The sequence below is a fragment of the Taurulus bubalis genome (assembly GCF_910589615.1).
Source record: "Taurulus bubalis genome assembly, chromosome: 19".
Taxonomy (NCBI): domain Eukaryota; kingdom Metazoa; phylum Chordata; class Actinopteri; order Perciformes; family Cottidae; genus Taurulus; species Taurulus bubalis.
In genome coordinates, this window is record NC_136607.1 from 7143790 (window position 1) to 7158684 (window position 14895).

Here is a 14895-nt window from a genome sequence, read left to right on the forward strand (position 1 = left end):
GGTGACTGGAGGCCATTGGAGTGCAGTGAACTCATTGTCATGTTCAAGAAACCAGTCCGAGATGATTTGATTATTGTGACATGGTGCATTTTCCTGCTGGAAGTAGCCATCAGAAGATGGGTACACTGCGGTCTTAAACGGATGGACATGGTCAGCGACAATACTCCGGTAGGCCGTGGCGTTTAAACCATGCTCAATTGGTACTAAGAGGCCCAAAGTGTGCCAAGAAAATATCTGCTACACCATTACATCACCATCCCCAGCCTGAACCGTTGATACAGGGCAGGATGGATCCATGCCTTCATGTTGTTATGCCAGATTCTGACCCTAAATCGAGACTCATCAGACCAGGCAACGGTTTGCCAATCTTCTATTGTCTAATTTTGGAGAGCCTGTGCGAATTGTATCCTCAGTTTCCTGTCCTTAGCTCCTTTTATCTTCTGCCAGAGAGCAATTTCACTAAGGGGCCATAACACGTTGGAGGTTTATGCTATCCTCCCACATCTTCCCCCAGTCTGACGGCCACCTTGACCGGAGTCACACGCTCCCTGGCAAGGACATGGTTTACATCAGAAGATAGTTATTCAGATACAATTAAGTCAAATAAAACAAGATTAAACAGCACATCAGCTGCATGTTCTTGAGATAATATTTCGTAATAAGATAAATTAAGTACAATTAAATAAATCAAAAATGCAAACAGTTTGAACCTTTTTTAAAAACCAATCCTCCCCCTATTGAGGCAGACTTAGCGATTGTTATATAAAACTGTAAATCATAGATTGTTTTATGAAAAAAAAAGTGAAATATATGGTTTGGTACATGAAAAAATTCAATTGTCACAGATGTGCGCGAATGCAATTTTTTGAGACCTTGTCTACATTTTCTTTGTACTTTAAACCCTCTCTACCTTTGTTCTGCTTCACTTTATCAAAGTCAACCTTTGCAGAGAGAATGTTAACATATTGTGCAATGAGTTGGGTTAGAGTTGGACCTTAGAGCTTCATCATTTCAAAGAAATAATCATCCTGAAAGTGATTTTTTTTTTTCTAGGCGGACCTGAAACCTTTTCATTTTTTTTTCTGTGTGTCATCTTCATTAACCAGTAACATATAGACTGTTATTTACACATCTGAACACAATCTACCTTTTTATTATAATACCCACATTTTTCAAATAGCCCTATAGTGGTTGCAGAGATACACCCTTTTTAGTTTGGGTATGCAATTTTCGGGGCCTAAAAATAGGTTGGTGTTCTATTGGTTAAAAGAGCGCTACCTGGGTGCTCCACCTGCCCACTTGTCCAGCACCCTGCTGCCACCCTGCTTGTTTCTGTCCTGTATGATGACCCGCAAGTTCATCACCCTCATCTGCTCGGGGCCAGTTGAGGTTAGCCGGGTGCATGTCAGAGGAACTTCAATGGGGCACGCTTTACAGCGAAAGGTGGAGGTCTCGGCTCTGAGAGGGGATCCTGCCGTCTGCAGTTTCTGCAGGATGATCTTGTTCTGATCATCAAGCAGCACAGAAGCCCAGGGTCGGGCTCCCGGCCCTGTAGATACCTGGCAAGGGGGAGAGGTTGGAGAGGAGTTAAAGAGAGAGCTAGAGGAGGAGGCTGGTGAGGAGCAGATATGAGCTAAAGGATGAGCCAGCAAAATAACCAGAGGAGGAGAGTGCTTGCTGACCGCTTTCGAGAAGAGAAATAACTCGAAGATGATGAGGAAGAGGAGAGGGTGGCAAAGAAGCTTGAGGAGTAGCTAGAGTGGAAATAAGAGAAGGAGCAAGAGGAAGAGCCTTATGGTGTGTCATGGGAAAACCTGTTGGCTGCGGCTGGTCCGCCTCTCAGTGTCAACCTTCAGTTCAAATGTGGTCCTCGCCAGTCTGAAGACAGAAACATAGGCAACCTGGAGACTTTTGCTGCATTTCAAATGAATAATATCAATACTTTTCAGGAATGACTTTCTGGAAGAAATAATAACATCCTTAAATATAAATGATGTCACCAAGGTCCAATAATACGCCGATAAAAGTCACCAATTAAACTACAATTGTATCTGCAGCAAATATTAAAATGTCAGTACAAGCAATTATTGTGGAAGGCACCATTTTAGCCTGCAGCGACAGCTCTTTATGGATATATGCAGCTTTTATGGACCACTTATAAGAATCTATATCAAACGTTTAAAAATAAATATCTCATTTGCATTAATACACCGTCTCAGTGAAAAACGCTCTCGCCAAATTCTGCTACTCCAACCACATCTGTCCTGAGAGAAATATCAGGTTACTTTGGGAAACTGGGTTTTACAGCAGCTTCTGCAACACTGAACGCTTCCTATTGTTTGCTGAGGTTTCTGGTGGGAGTTACAGTAACAAAGACCCGCCACAAGATGGTGCTGTTCGTCAGTTGGCTGCTGTCATCTTTGGGATCTACTCTCTCATATTCATTCGCATTTGGCGAAATGAACCAACCCACACAGAGGTTTTCTTCTTATTTTGTAACTGTTGTACGTGTTTGAACGGGTATTTTTGACATGTTTCTGATGAAGCCAAATTAAAAGCATACCCTGGGTTTGAACAAGGAAGTAAGATTGAAATGAGATTAATTTCTGAAAACAGTCCATGCTATACTCCTCCGCATACCCATCACTTTCCTCTCAAATCCCTCCGTTGATGTCAGTTAAAATGCTCAGCTCCAGCTTCTTTATTGCCTGTTTTGTTATTGTGTGCAAGGTCCTCTGTCGCTGCTTCATGTCAGTTCCTATTGTTATTCATTTGTTTTTATGTCCTTTTTTTAATTTTTTTAAATCAGGGCTCGGTAAAGAACTGCTCAATTAAATCCAAGTAAATCAATCATTAATCATTTATTAAGATGGAAATGCAGGAGGATTGTTTTTCTACATTTGAAACACTGAAAACGTCTTTTCATTTGAGTGGCTTCAGCTCCAGTGACGAGTGTAACCGTGATGTGCAAAGTATGATGGTTCCTCATGCAAGTTGTCGTTGACGTATGTGGACTGTGTAAAAATGCATCATACCTTACTAATAAGGGGAGCAGGCAAAAATACCATGAATTAGAGTGTTATTTAGAAAGTTGGCAGAAACCACACACAGACCCACACACCTGGACATCTCGCCATGGCCATCTGTTACAAGACCACATTTGCCAACAGTTCTCTGCACACAGTCGCTTTCTTGCCCCCACTGTCTGAACCCCGCTGGCCATATTGTCCAGTCTGGCTCACACAGCCTCCATATTTTACTGTGGGTACAATTAGTTCTGAATAACTGATTTGATTGGACAGGATCTGTTGTCGAGATTCAGTAAAAGCAGCTCGAGCTTGTTTGACTTTTATTGTCTGACTGAGGAGAGCAAATATGTACTCGTATTGTAGCGTAGGACAAGTACTTGAACTAGTAGTTCTTGACCTACTAATACTACTGCATAATAGGATGTATGTGGTCTTTGTTGCCCAGGATCACTTGTGTAGGATCACACTTTTTTTGTTCAAAAATGTCTCATTTAAAAAAAAAGAGGAGGCTTTCTTCCAACGCTAGATTTGATTTTCTTTATAAATTGGCACGGAAGTATGGCTTGTACAAGAGGGTGAGCTCTGCACATTTAGGCAAGACTGAAACAGGTAAAACAAAAAAAAGAAGTAGGGCCTGAGACTAGTATGGCAAAAATATCTCGACATTGAGATTAGGGAAGATGTATGGCGAGAAATAATATCAAATGTAGGGTGGCACCCTACATTTGATATTACAAGGGATGCAAGAAGCAAGTTTACTCACTACAAATTTGTACATATTATTGTACACCTCTGAAACTGTGGCTTAAAATGGGCTTAATGCAGGATAATAAATGCTTGAAATGTAACAACGAGATGGGCACTTTTCTACATGCTATGTGGGAATGCTCCAATGTGTTGCCTTTTTGGAAGGTAGTACTGAAAAACTTAGACGGGTGGCTCAAACGGCCTTTACCAGAATCCCCACATGTTTATTAGGGGACACATCGTTAGTGCCACCGCCTCACCAAAGCAGAGATTAGACTGTCATTAACACGTTTCATGGCTTATCCTGAGAAACTGGAAGAGCCCACATGCGCCCACGCTCACAGACTCAAACTCATGACAGAGACGGCTGCATTTGAAAATATGATTGCTACGGAAAAGAGCAGTGATTTTGATGGACAAATCTAATGGCTTTTAGAATAAATAGAGGACTGGTCAAGTACTCGTGGGCGGGATGTGTGTGTTCAGGAAAATGCAGGTATGAATACAGGGCTGTATATGCAAATTTACATGTAAAAGATAATTAAAGGGGTGATTGTATTTTAGTTTTTTGCTTTGTTTTTCTGTTGTTTTTTTGTACTTTATTATTTTCTGACAAACCTCATTTTTGTATTTATGTTTAATGTTAATATATCTACATTAATAAAAATGTAAATGATAAAAAAAAACTAGTAAATACTGATTTATTCCCTGATGAATGACAGAATATCAATAGTGGTTGCTCACATTTAGTGAGTGAAAGTACAGCTCACAGTGCACCCACAGATACAAATAGGTGAACATGTTATGGATTCACAGCTGGAAAAACCACACATCTGTTATGTTTCATTGAAATTGGATCTCAAAGCGCTATTCCTTTATGGGACCCTGAGCTTGTTTTATTTCTTTGTGAATCACTGGGAAACGGCAGACATCTTATACTATCTTGACTCACAGTGAGATAAGATCAACGAAATGTGTAGCTTTAGACCTCGACTCCAGATGCATGCAGTGTTTTAACAGTTGGCTGAAGATGATTCATAGTTAGAATGATCCCAGCAGCTTATGCAATCAAGTTATTGTTCTTGTGTTGTACAACAACGCAACCGACAATGTGTGTCGAAGCAACACTCATCCTTCAGCGGCAGCAGTGTGCCACCTAGTGTTGAGGAGAGGTATTACAGGTGGCTGGCTTTACCACGTTTTGAAAAGAATCAGGGACCATTCACACCACTATTATTATTATTATTATTATTATTGTCTATATGACATCTTAACAACTAAAAACACTTGGGCGATTACCTTCTTCTAGCAGAAAAATGAGACCGGATAGTCAGATATGATCACTTGTGATGTCTTATCTATTTGTCACGATCTAATACTTGATTCATATGAGATCAATAAAGCATCTTATTATTATTTTGTCTCACATTTTCCCTGTAATCATAGGGAGCCGAGTAGCTCTAATGTACCTTTTTAATGACTAATGTCGACATGTACTGGCAGTACCTTCCCTGGCGAAGATACTCTTCCCAGTTTGGGGATGTTGTGGGGCTTTGTGCTATTTAGCTTTAAAATATGGGCAAACACGTCATCACTCTCCTTTGATATAAAAACCAGAGCGCACATTGCCAGCAGGTTGGCGGCAGTATCCAAACATAATTGGCTGAATGACACAAATGCAGCTGATTTTTAAGAAACCACATTAATAGCCTAGCTGTGCAATGTCTTATATTTCATATTCCACTGTTGGTTCCTTGTCAGTGACTAAGGATATATATATATGTATATATATATATATATATATATATATATATATATATATATATATATATATATATATATATATATATATATATATATATGTATGTATGTATGTATGTATGTAACAAAAAATACATTGAATACAAAAAATATTGCCCGCAGCTGAATCTGGAAAGAGAGCGAAAAGAGGCCAGAGACAAAAGATGATGTTAGAGGGATAAAAGGATGAGGGGGTGAGGGAGGAGAGGAGGTGGTAAGTGGGGGGCTTGTACATGAGGAGTTAGCATGAGATAGAGAGAGCGAGAGAGAGAGAGGGAAATACATGTTTTTTTTAGAGGATTTATGCAGTTGTTTTGCATTAAAACCATGTTAGACACGTCACAGCTGAGAGTGAAGCGCTATTCAGGGATCAGCCCCAACACAACTCATTGAACCACTGGAAAGTGAATCAAGGAAGGGCAGTCTTCAGTGCGCTGGATATACAACTAACAAGTCCCCCTTACCCCCTTCTTGTTCTTCTTCTTCTCCTCCTCTTCTTCAACTTTCTCTACGCTCTCGCCCTCTCCCGCTCCGACATGTTTTTCTTCCAGCTCGTCATCATGTCCGGCACGGTGTTGTTGGCCTACTACATGGAGTGCACGGACCTGTTCAGCGTGCACGTGCAGGGCTTCTTCTGCAACGACGCCGAGCTGATGAAGCCGTACCCCGGCACAGAGGAGTCCGGCTTCATCCCGCCTCTCATCCTCTACTGCGTGGTGGCTGCTGCTCCCACCACGATAGTGAGTAAAAAAACCTTTTTTTTATCTGTATGTCGCCGCAGTCTTTAAAACCGGCAACCGCGTATAAACGTCTCTCTGAGCAGAGCAACCATTTGTTCACTGCTTACAGCTTTTCTCTTTTGAAACCTATTATTTCCCCTTTTTTTTCTCCTTTTTTTGTTTTAACCTTCAACAACCAAAAATATAACTACTCCTCCACAAAGTATGTTGCCAGACTTTAAATATATACTGCTAACCTACATGGTCTAATGACCTTCTGTTCGGACTGTTAGGGAGGGCAGTGTTGAATTAGATATTAAATAAGGAGGACATCTGTGCAGAATAGACATTCAGCAATGCATCTTATTTGAACCTGTGACAGTTTCTCTATATGGATGGAAGAACATGTCATAGCAACCTGTCTGACTGAAGACTGTTTTCAAATCTATTCATGGGTCATGAAGAGACATTCTGTGACAATTTCAGAGACTGAACTTTTAGCTCTCTGTTCCTCTGAACTGTATCTCTTAAACTTGTTACCTGCTTGTTCGGCTGAATGCACCGGTGAAGTGTACAAGTCCCCGGACTGTGATACGATTTCTTAAACAGTCTTTTCCATGGAGATTTCCAGTCTTCCGGGCCACAGGGTAGCTAAGGCGAGTGGATTTCATATTGTGTGAAGTTTCATCCATTCATTCACTTGTTCCTTCAGTTTTGCTGAATGAAAGGGGACACGTGTGCGCCGGGGAAACGTCTTCAACAGCAACAGGGAGAATGGTTGACTCAGTGCCTAATGCCTATACGTGTAATGAAACTCATGCCACTCTATCCTTTCACGGCGGTTGCTTAATAGAAACACTTTTACATTCCATGCACTTTATTTTAATTTTAAATTCTAGACTCAAGTGTAAATATTCATGCTCCCATTTATTGCACTGTGTTTATTGTTAAATGTTTTTTTTGTTTATTGTTAAATGTTCAATGTGATGCACCTCCCGCCAGGACAAATTCCTTGTATGTGAAAACATACATGGCACATAATTGGTTCTGATTGATTCTAAACACGTTTTGAGTATGTCAGGTTCTCTTCCGGAATGTCAGAGTTCCGTTCCGGAATTACCGTTTCCGGAATGTCCGGGTTCCGTTCCGGAATGTCAGGGTTCCATTCCAAAATGTCCGGGTTCCGTTCCAGAATGTCCGGGTCGTGTATTTATATTGGAAGAAGGGACAGACAATCCCCCCCTAACCAGACAGAGTGCATACTAGATTATGGTTGATTTCTCATGAACACTATTCTCCCACAATGCAATGCACAAAGAAAATGGAGGAACTGGGATAGTTCAAATAGGCCCAATCTCAATCTCCACCCTTACGGACTTTGAGGCGCGCTCCCGCAAAGTCTTTGAGGGTTTAGGGCTGTCCCACTTTCACATCGTTGAGTGCTTGAGGGCTCTCTGGCAGACATTTTGAGCCCTTTATGATCCCTTTCCTAAGGGAATTACCCACAGTTCATAGCAATGTGACGTTAAACACACAGTTCCCAATGGAAGCATGAAGACGGAAAAAAATTAAAAGGTAAACAAAGAGACATGTGGGCGTTCAGCCCGATAAAATACATTACAGATTAAAGATGGAACATAAAAACACATGAAATCAGACGAATGCAAGCAGAAAATATGATATATATATATATATATCTATCATATTTTTTTACATTCATCAAACATTTTGTTTTGACAAAACGAGTAAATAGATCATTTAAAATGACTTTTTATCTCGTGAGGCAGACATTCAAATCCGTGAATAAAAAGTATAAAATAAATACACAATTCTACACAATATGTGTTTATGTAGTCACGTGATATGTTGCAGCACAGTGCTGTCCCATTCATATACACACCAGTTCAAGCCCTCACAGCCTCTCACACTCCACTTAGCAGCTGACGTCAGGAAGTCCCTGAGGGTTCAGGGTTTGAGGGTGTAGGGTGGAGATTGAGATTGGGCCTGAGATTGTGGAAGGTGGTGCTGAAACAGCTCAAGAACAAAAAGTATATAAAGACACGTTGCTGCCGCTCTGTGAAATGTAACTGTCTATGGCCAAAGTTGCAGTTTCCCACTTTTAACATTTATTGTTAGTATAAAGAGTTGAGTGTTGGATAACAAAATAAAAAAAAATCATATTAACTGCTTAAACGGTATACGATGCCAATCGGTAAGTGGCATACACTGTACAGTGCTGCAGTATGGATTTTGGGGGTGCACTCAAGGTGTCGCTAAACACATCAAAGTAGCTTCTTCACAGCATGGCATGGCAGGAGACGCACAGGTGTAATTAATACCCTTAACGATGGCTCTGTCTTTTGAGCCCATCAGTCAGCGAGCATGAGTGCATCCCTCATTAGTGTTATTAATTACACCTGTGTGCCTGCAATGATGAATATCTTGTGTGAAAAGGGTCTGCTGGAAATATTGTTCCGATCACTGCATGTGCATTGCTGATTTTAAATGAGGAATAGCAACATGCGGCCACAAGGTGGCAGTTTAGCTCCACGCTTGTTGACTCCAACCCAGCACACCAGACCGCACCAGGCACCATATGTCTCTGGGCCCCTGGCGCCCTTCATTATTAAACCAGTGTCAACGATTTCATGAGCACCTCCTAACGACTGCTTGCATGTGTCTGCATGTTGGAATTCATTTTCTCTGGCCGTTTTCTCGAGAAAAAGACGAGTCAATCCCAGAACATAAAAGGAGCCGATGCTTTATGGTCAGACGCAGGCCCTCGGTATGTTTGAGGAAGGTGCAGTGTTAAAATGTTAAGTACAGATACAATGTGTTAAAGAATAATCGTCAGCTTTGGCCTTGACTTTAGTGCACAACAGGTGGAGGACAGGTGTCTATAAGAAAATACAATATTTTAAAGCTGTAAGTGTGCAGCAATTATATAATCATTTATAGTAATTTGCATTAACCTGGTCTAACTGTTGTTCACAGACCTTTAAAGTATATAGTTGCCAACTCTCTCTCTTACTATTTTCACTTCAAAGTCAAATTGTCTTTTGTGAACTGTGTGAGCCAACCATCCTATCCTTTTGTTTCGTTATTGTGCATGCTGTGTATTGTTATAATCCAGTAAATGTTAAATGCATTATTTAATCTCTTTTTTTGTCTATTAAGTGCACATGTTTGCAGCATTTGATGAATTCATTAATAGCACCTCCTGAGGATATGTGTTTTTATAGCCGACTCCTTCTTTACCCACTCCACCACTGGAGTATGCCTTAATGTCTTGATGTCGTTACAGAATGTGGTGTGTGAAACATGCCCGTCTTTCTCGAGCACTACACATCTAAAATTCAGTTTAGAACTGTAGAGTTCCGTGAAAGGGCTTTTAGCCGTGTACTGTATGTCTCCCCAGGTTCCTTTCCAAACAGACATCTTTCTTTTTTCTATTACGATTTCAAGAGGCACTCAATCTGGGATGTGACCGTAAAAGATGTCTGCTTCCTGGACACACGCCACCCATTTATTTGTAATGAGATATTACCGTTCTGCTGCCTCTTTGTGTCTCCTCTTTTCTGTGTTTATTATCTGGGACACTTTGTTCTTTGCTCTCAGGCTCTAAACATTGACTGTGGTTACTGCTATGTTAGTCTGAAGTGTAACCTGAATTACCATCACGTATATTACACAGGTAAAACACATCCTCCAGTTTGCATTCTCTTCTTGTAGCTAATTGTTGTGCAAATGCTTCAGCATCCGACAGTGTTTCACACCTGTAACACACACTCAGCGACCCAACCCACTCACACTTCTCCCTGTACTTCAATCCTCTTGCCCTTTTATCCTAACCTTAACCATCACAAGTAAATGCCTAACCCCAATACTTTAACCTATTTTAAAACCCCTCAAACAGGCCTTTGAAGAAGTGAGGACCGCCCACAATGTCCTCACTGTTACGGTCTACAACTCATTGGCCCTCGCAAAGATAGGTACAGGCACACAGACAGACAGACTCTGACTTACAATATAGAATAACATAAATTTGTTTAAAATCAAGAAAAGGGCAGTTTTGACGGACTCTTCTGCTACTTCAGAGAAAAAGAAAAGGCGAAAAAAAGAAAATATGATTACAGGCTGATATATATATATATATATATATATATATATATATATATATATATATATATATATATATATATATATATATATATATATGACAAACAACATCAGTGTACGAGTTGGTTCCCATTACTCTTTGTTTGTTATATATCATGTTGTCATGCTATTTCGGCTCTTACGGTTACGCAATATACTTTTTTGTGAGTATTTTTTTTGTGTTAAACTCATTAAAAACTAATACGATAAATCCTTTCTTCTTTTATCCTGCTTGTCCCTGGTCACACGCATCCCCTCCTCAGTGCTGTGTCAGCTGTTCAACTTTTGTTTTACAGTGCTGGTCATTTCTCACATTTCCATCTCTTTGCTCTTTCTCATTGGCCTATAGTTAATGACCTTATCTCTTTATCCATCTGCACGCTATCCCAAACTTTTTAATTGTGCCCTTTTGAGAGTGCAGTGTCAGGTGCTAAAGCTGTGTCACACACTGTATATCGCTCCGTTGTCACATGCGGCATAAACCAGCTGAGCAGCCAATCCGAATTAATGATGACAGGGATGTGAGCCAATTAGCAGGGAGGCAGTAATTTATACAGAACGTTCCACATGGCCGGACCAATGGGAGGCTGTAGAGGTTAGAGGGGTCGCCTTGATGCGTCGCGCTATAAACCTTCTCATCCATGGGCAGGCTTCATAAAACTTGATCCTTTGCCCTCAACTCAATGAAAGCATGCTGTTGTTGTCGCCTGCCAACTGTGGATCCAACAGAAACCAGTGGCTGACTAATGATAGGTACCGAGCGGTAACCACCATGAGGTTTCTCTAGTTATACTCTAAAGGCGTCCAGATATCAGAAGGACTGTGTTGAAGTTGAGGATGTGTAATGGCTAATTCCACTCCCTTTTATGTGTGTCTCGATGGAAATACTGAAAATAATCAGCACATTAAGAAGATGTTAAAGGAGCATTAATGGATTTTTTTTCCTCCACTTCAGGGAAGCATAACAAGCTGTAAACACAGCAGCTTTATATATTATCACCCTATAAAGTGAACGCGTTAATGTGAATGTGAGCAAACCAGTTGCCTATTTACACTTGAGACATGATGATGCAATATTAGCATTTATTCGGTGTCATGTTTCTGGCTTCCCAACGAGTGTCCAATATTCACTCTCATTGTAGCTCAGTTCTTTGGTCTCCAATGACTCCTGAGGGAAATATCTGGCTGTTTGGCTGCTAAATGTTCTACTATGATTTCCGACTAGCCGCTAACTTAGCCCATCAATAATTTGGTGGTGGGCTTGAAACGTACAGTGGACTTGTCAGCTGAAAGCAGCTTCCTGCTGCTGTAAACGACACTGGTGAGGGCGGTGAGAGTGAACCAAGCGGTTAAGTTGTTGCTGGAGGGAAGGGAGGCACAGGAGAACCGGTACTGCGCGGGAGAGACCCTGCCTCAGTAAAATAAGAGGTTTTCTAAAAGGGAATATGGTGCGCGGAAAACACTACTGCTTCTGTCCACAGGGGCCGCCAAACGCGATATTTGAAGTTTCTTTTTTTGACTGATTGTTTTGTTATTTTCGTTTTAGCCAGTTATTACATTTGTATTGTATTACATATTTCCAAATAAACTCAAATTTAAAGAACTAAGATTTTGTTTTGTTCCAATGTAAAGAGAGTATTACATAATTAACAGCTTACTGTAACAATTAAGGAAAGTTCTCTGCTGCTTTAGGCTACACGCTTGATTATCTAAAAAAAAAAGGATTGGCGATCAGTATGATTGAACATACCGGAGCATGAATGATTTATGGTTTTTCACAGGGGACAGGTGTCACATTTAATATGTCAGTGATTACAAATGTGAATAAGGTGAAACAAAAAATGTATTCCTCATTACTGTGGGCACTCACTGTAGTTTCACAGGTACTGAATTGTATGGACTTTCAAAGTTATTGCTGACCTGAGCTCCCATAAATCTGTAATACTCTTGGATGGCCTAGCAATAAATTAAGATAGCTGATGAACCAGATGTTGGTTAATTTCGTTTCATTTCAGAGAAATTACTACCGAGAATTGGATTTGTTTGAACCTTTCCATTTTCTGCTCAGACATCACACAGTTTCAGTTGAAGGCCAAGTTATTCCTCAGTTTTTTTTACATTGCCTTTGGAGATTAGTCACTTCAGTTCAGTTGTCATGGCATTTGTTTGAAAGAAAAGTGGGGGGTTGCATGAGTTGAAATGAGACGATCAATACTTCAAGGCAATTACTAGTTGCTTGAAAATGTTATCATTGAGTATCTTGGCAACACTTTTCAGCATTTAAAGGACCTGGATGGAAATGAATTGATTAAGATAAAGTCATTTTAAAAGTTTGCCTGTAACCTGGTACGTTTTAAATGTATCATAACATATATGTGTGTATGTCCATCCTTTGTGAAAGAAATGTCAAACTAAATGTTAGTGTTTATACATTATACATTAAACAAAAAAAAGTGCTTTAATGTAAGGAATATCTATGAGTTAAATGTGTTACCCTAACCACCTGGGGTGTCTCACTTTAAAACAACACAACAAGGTTTAGAGCCTGAAGTGAAATTAGGTTCTCCTTTGTTGGTTTCTGCAACAATGCATTTTGCCTTGTCACAACCAGTGCTCAGCCATAATGAAACCTCATGGTACTAGTTCTCTGCCCTGTACAGTCCCAGTCTGTTTGAAGATATAAAGGCATGTTTATTTGGCTATTTTGCCCACGAAGATATTTGATATGTGCAAGCTTTATGTCAATCATCATCTAATGGGAAAAAGTGTTTGAAAACTTTAATTCAGGATCCTTTGTGCTGACAAACCCAGACAGGACTGAAACCAGTGCAGAGCTTTAAATCATTCATACCCTTCTTCATGTGTCTGCTGTCAGTCCCTCTTTCTTCTTCTTTTTTTTGTTGAGTTTCCCGACATCACAAAATCAACTGCTCATGTTACTTGTAGACACAAAGAAAGAAATAGATTAGAGTTGCATTCACAAGAACATGTGGACGCACAAGGGACAGAGAAAAACACATGATTTTTTTTTTTGTACCTGTCCTGGGGCTCAAAACAAACTCTTTTATGAACACAGAGACCAAACCCAGATGCGTACACACATCTGGGTGTGTACACACTCCCGCTCATAAACACACACACTGGAGACAGCTGGCAATGAGTTTCATTGTGTGTGTCCGGCAGCAGTTTTTCCATTAGACCTGATGTAATGTTCACACTATAATGACCCTGAAGAAAGGCTGCATTAAGACACCGTATTTATGTACACAGGCTAGACGGGGGCAAAATGTCCCCCTACCCTATAATGGGATGCTTAACTCAATGTTTTCTTGTCTGTGTGTGTGCGTGTGTAGATTTTCATTGGAGAGGTGTCCATGTATGTGATGAAGTCGACGAGGGAAGCTCTCCTGGCCCAGGAGAAAACCATCGTGACGGGAGACTGTTGTTACCTCAACCCCCTCATCCGCCGCATTATCCGCTTCATCGGTAAGAACGTCTTTGTGCCAAATCGTCCAAACTGCTCTTCATGTGGATGGTACCAGGAAGTGACTGACAACTCAGAAACTCACTACATCACCATGTCCACCATGTCATACATGTCCCCTCACTGTTGTTTATTACAAAAACTATGTAAGTACAGTTCATAAGATCAACAGCTCAGTAAACCACACATCTGAACCATTAGACATGTTTCTGTGGCTTTCAGTGTTTCAGTAAGCTTTTAACCAGGAAGCTACATCCTGTATATCATGGCTAAGCTGACAGGTGAATGTACTATTCAGTCATCTGGGAGGGGAGCTCCAATACAAAAAGCAAAACATTTGACCCGTAAACCTGACGAGTCAGGGCTGAAGGATTTCGGTGTTTATAGGGGACATAAAAGGCTGAAGTAAGGTTCATACTTTTTGGTTTCTACTCGAACATGTTTACATGCTTTAATGTTAAAAAAATATATTTTTTTTCTCACTGTCTGTCTGAATATACCTGTATTCTCACCCTCTGTCTGAAACCCTCCATTTTAGCACCTGTCTCTGTAAGCCTCCCAACCAAAAAAAAGCCCAGTCTGCTCTGATTGGCTTAAGAGACAAACACAACATACTTTCGCAAAGGTAGTTCTCTCAAGCTGTGGTCAGCTAATGTTCTGTTGTGTCAAAGGCAGGTCAATGCACTGTTAAGGGTAAAATGAGAAAGTTTAGAAGATGAGGTTTAACGAGGTCGGCCAGAGTGAGGATGGCTGCAGCTTCCACCAACCAAACGTGTAGACAGGAGATTGTCTGCAATTACTTGATCGTTTGAAGAGCAGCAGATTGTGAAAGTACCACACACATGCCTGAAGCACATGCCAGCAGTGGAGCTAATATGATACATTTTCTGCTTTTGGGAGGCAGTGATGCTGGGAAGTGGGACCGTGGTGTAACCTTAAGGGATGATGCGTGTCAAGA

At 40.6% G+C, this 14895-nt stretch overlaps 1 protein-coding gene across 1 annotated transcript in view; it reads left to right on the top strand.

Annotated features, from left to right (window-relative positions):
* plppr1 (phospholipid phosphatase related 1) overlaps positions 1-14895 on the top strand; it is a gene marked incomplete at both ends in the record, with an annotated part of 31807 nt that overhangs the window by 8751 nt on the left and 8161 nt on the right. The window contains 2 exons of the mRNA XM_079234834.1: positions 6128-6316; positions 13807-13939. Coding sequence (XP_079090960.1) covers positions 6128-6316; positions 13807-13939 — 322 coding nt within the window. The remainder of the gene's footprint in view (positions 1-6127; positions 6317-13806; positions 13940-14895) is intronic.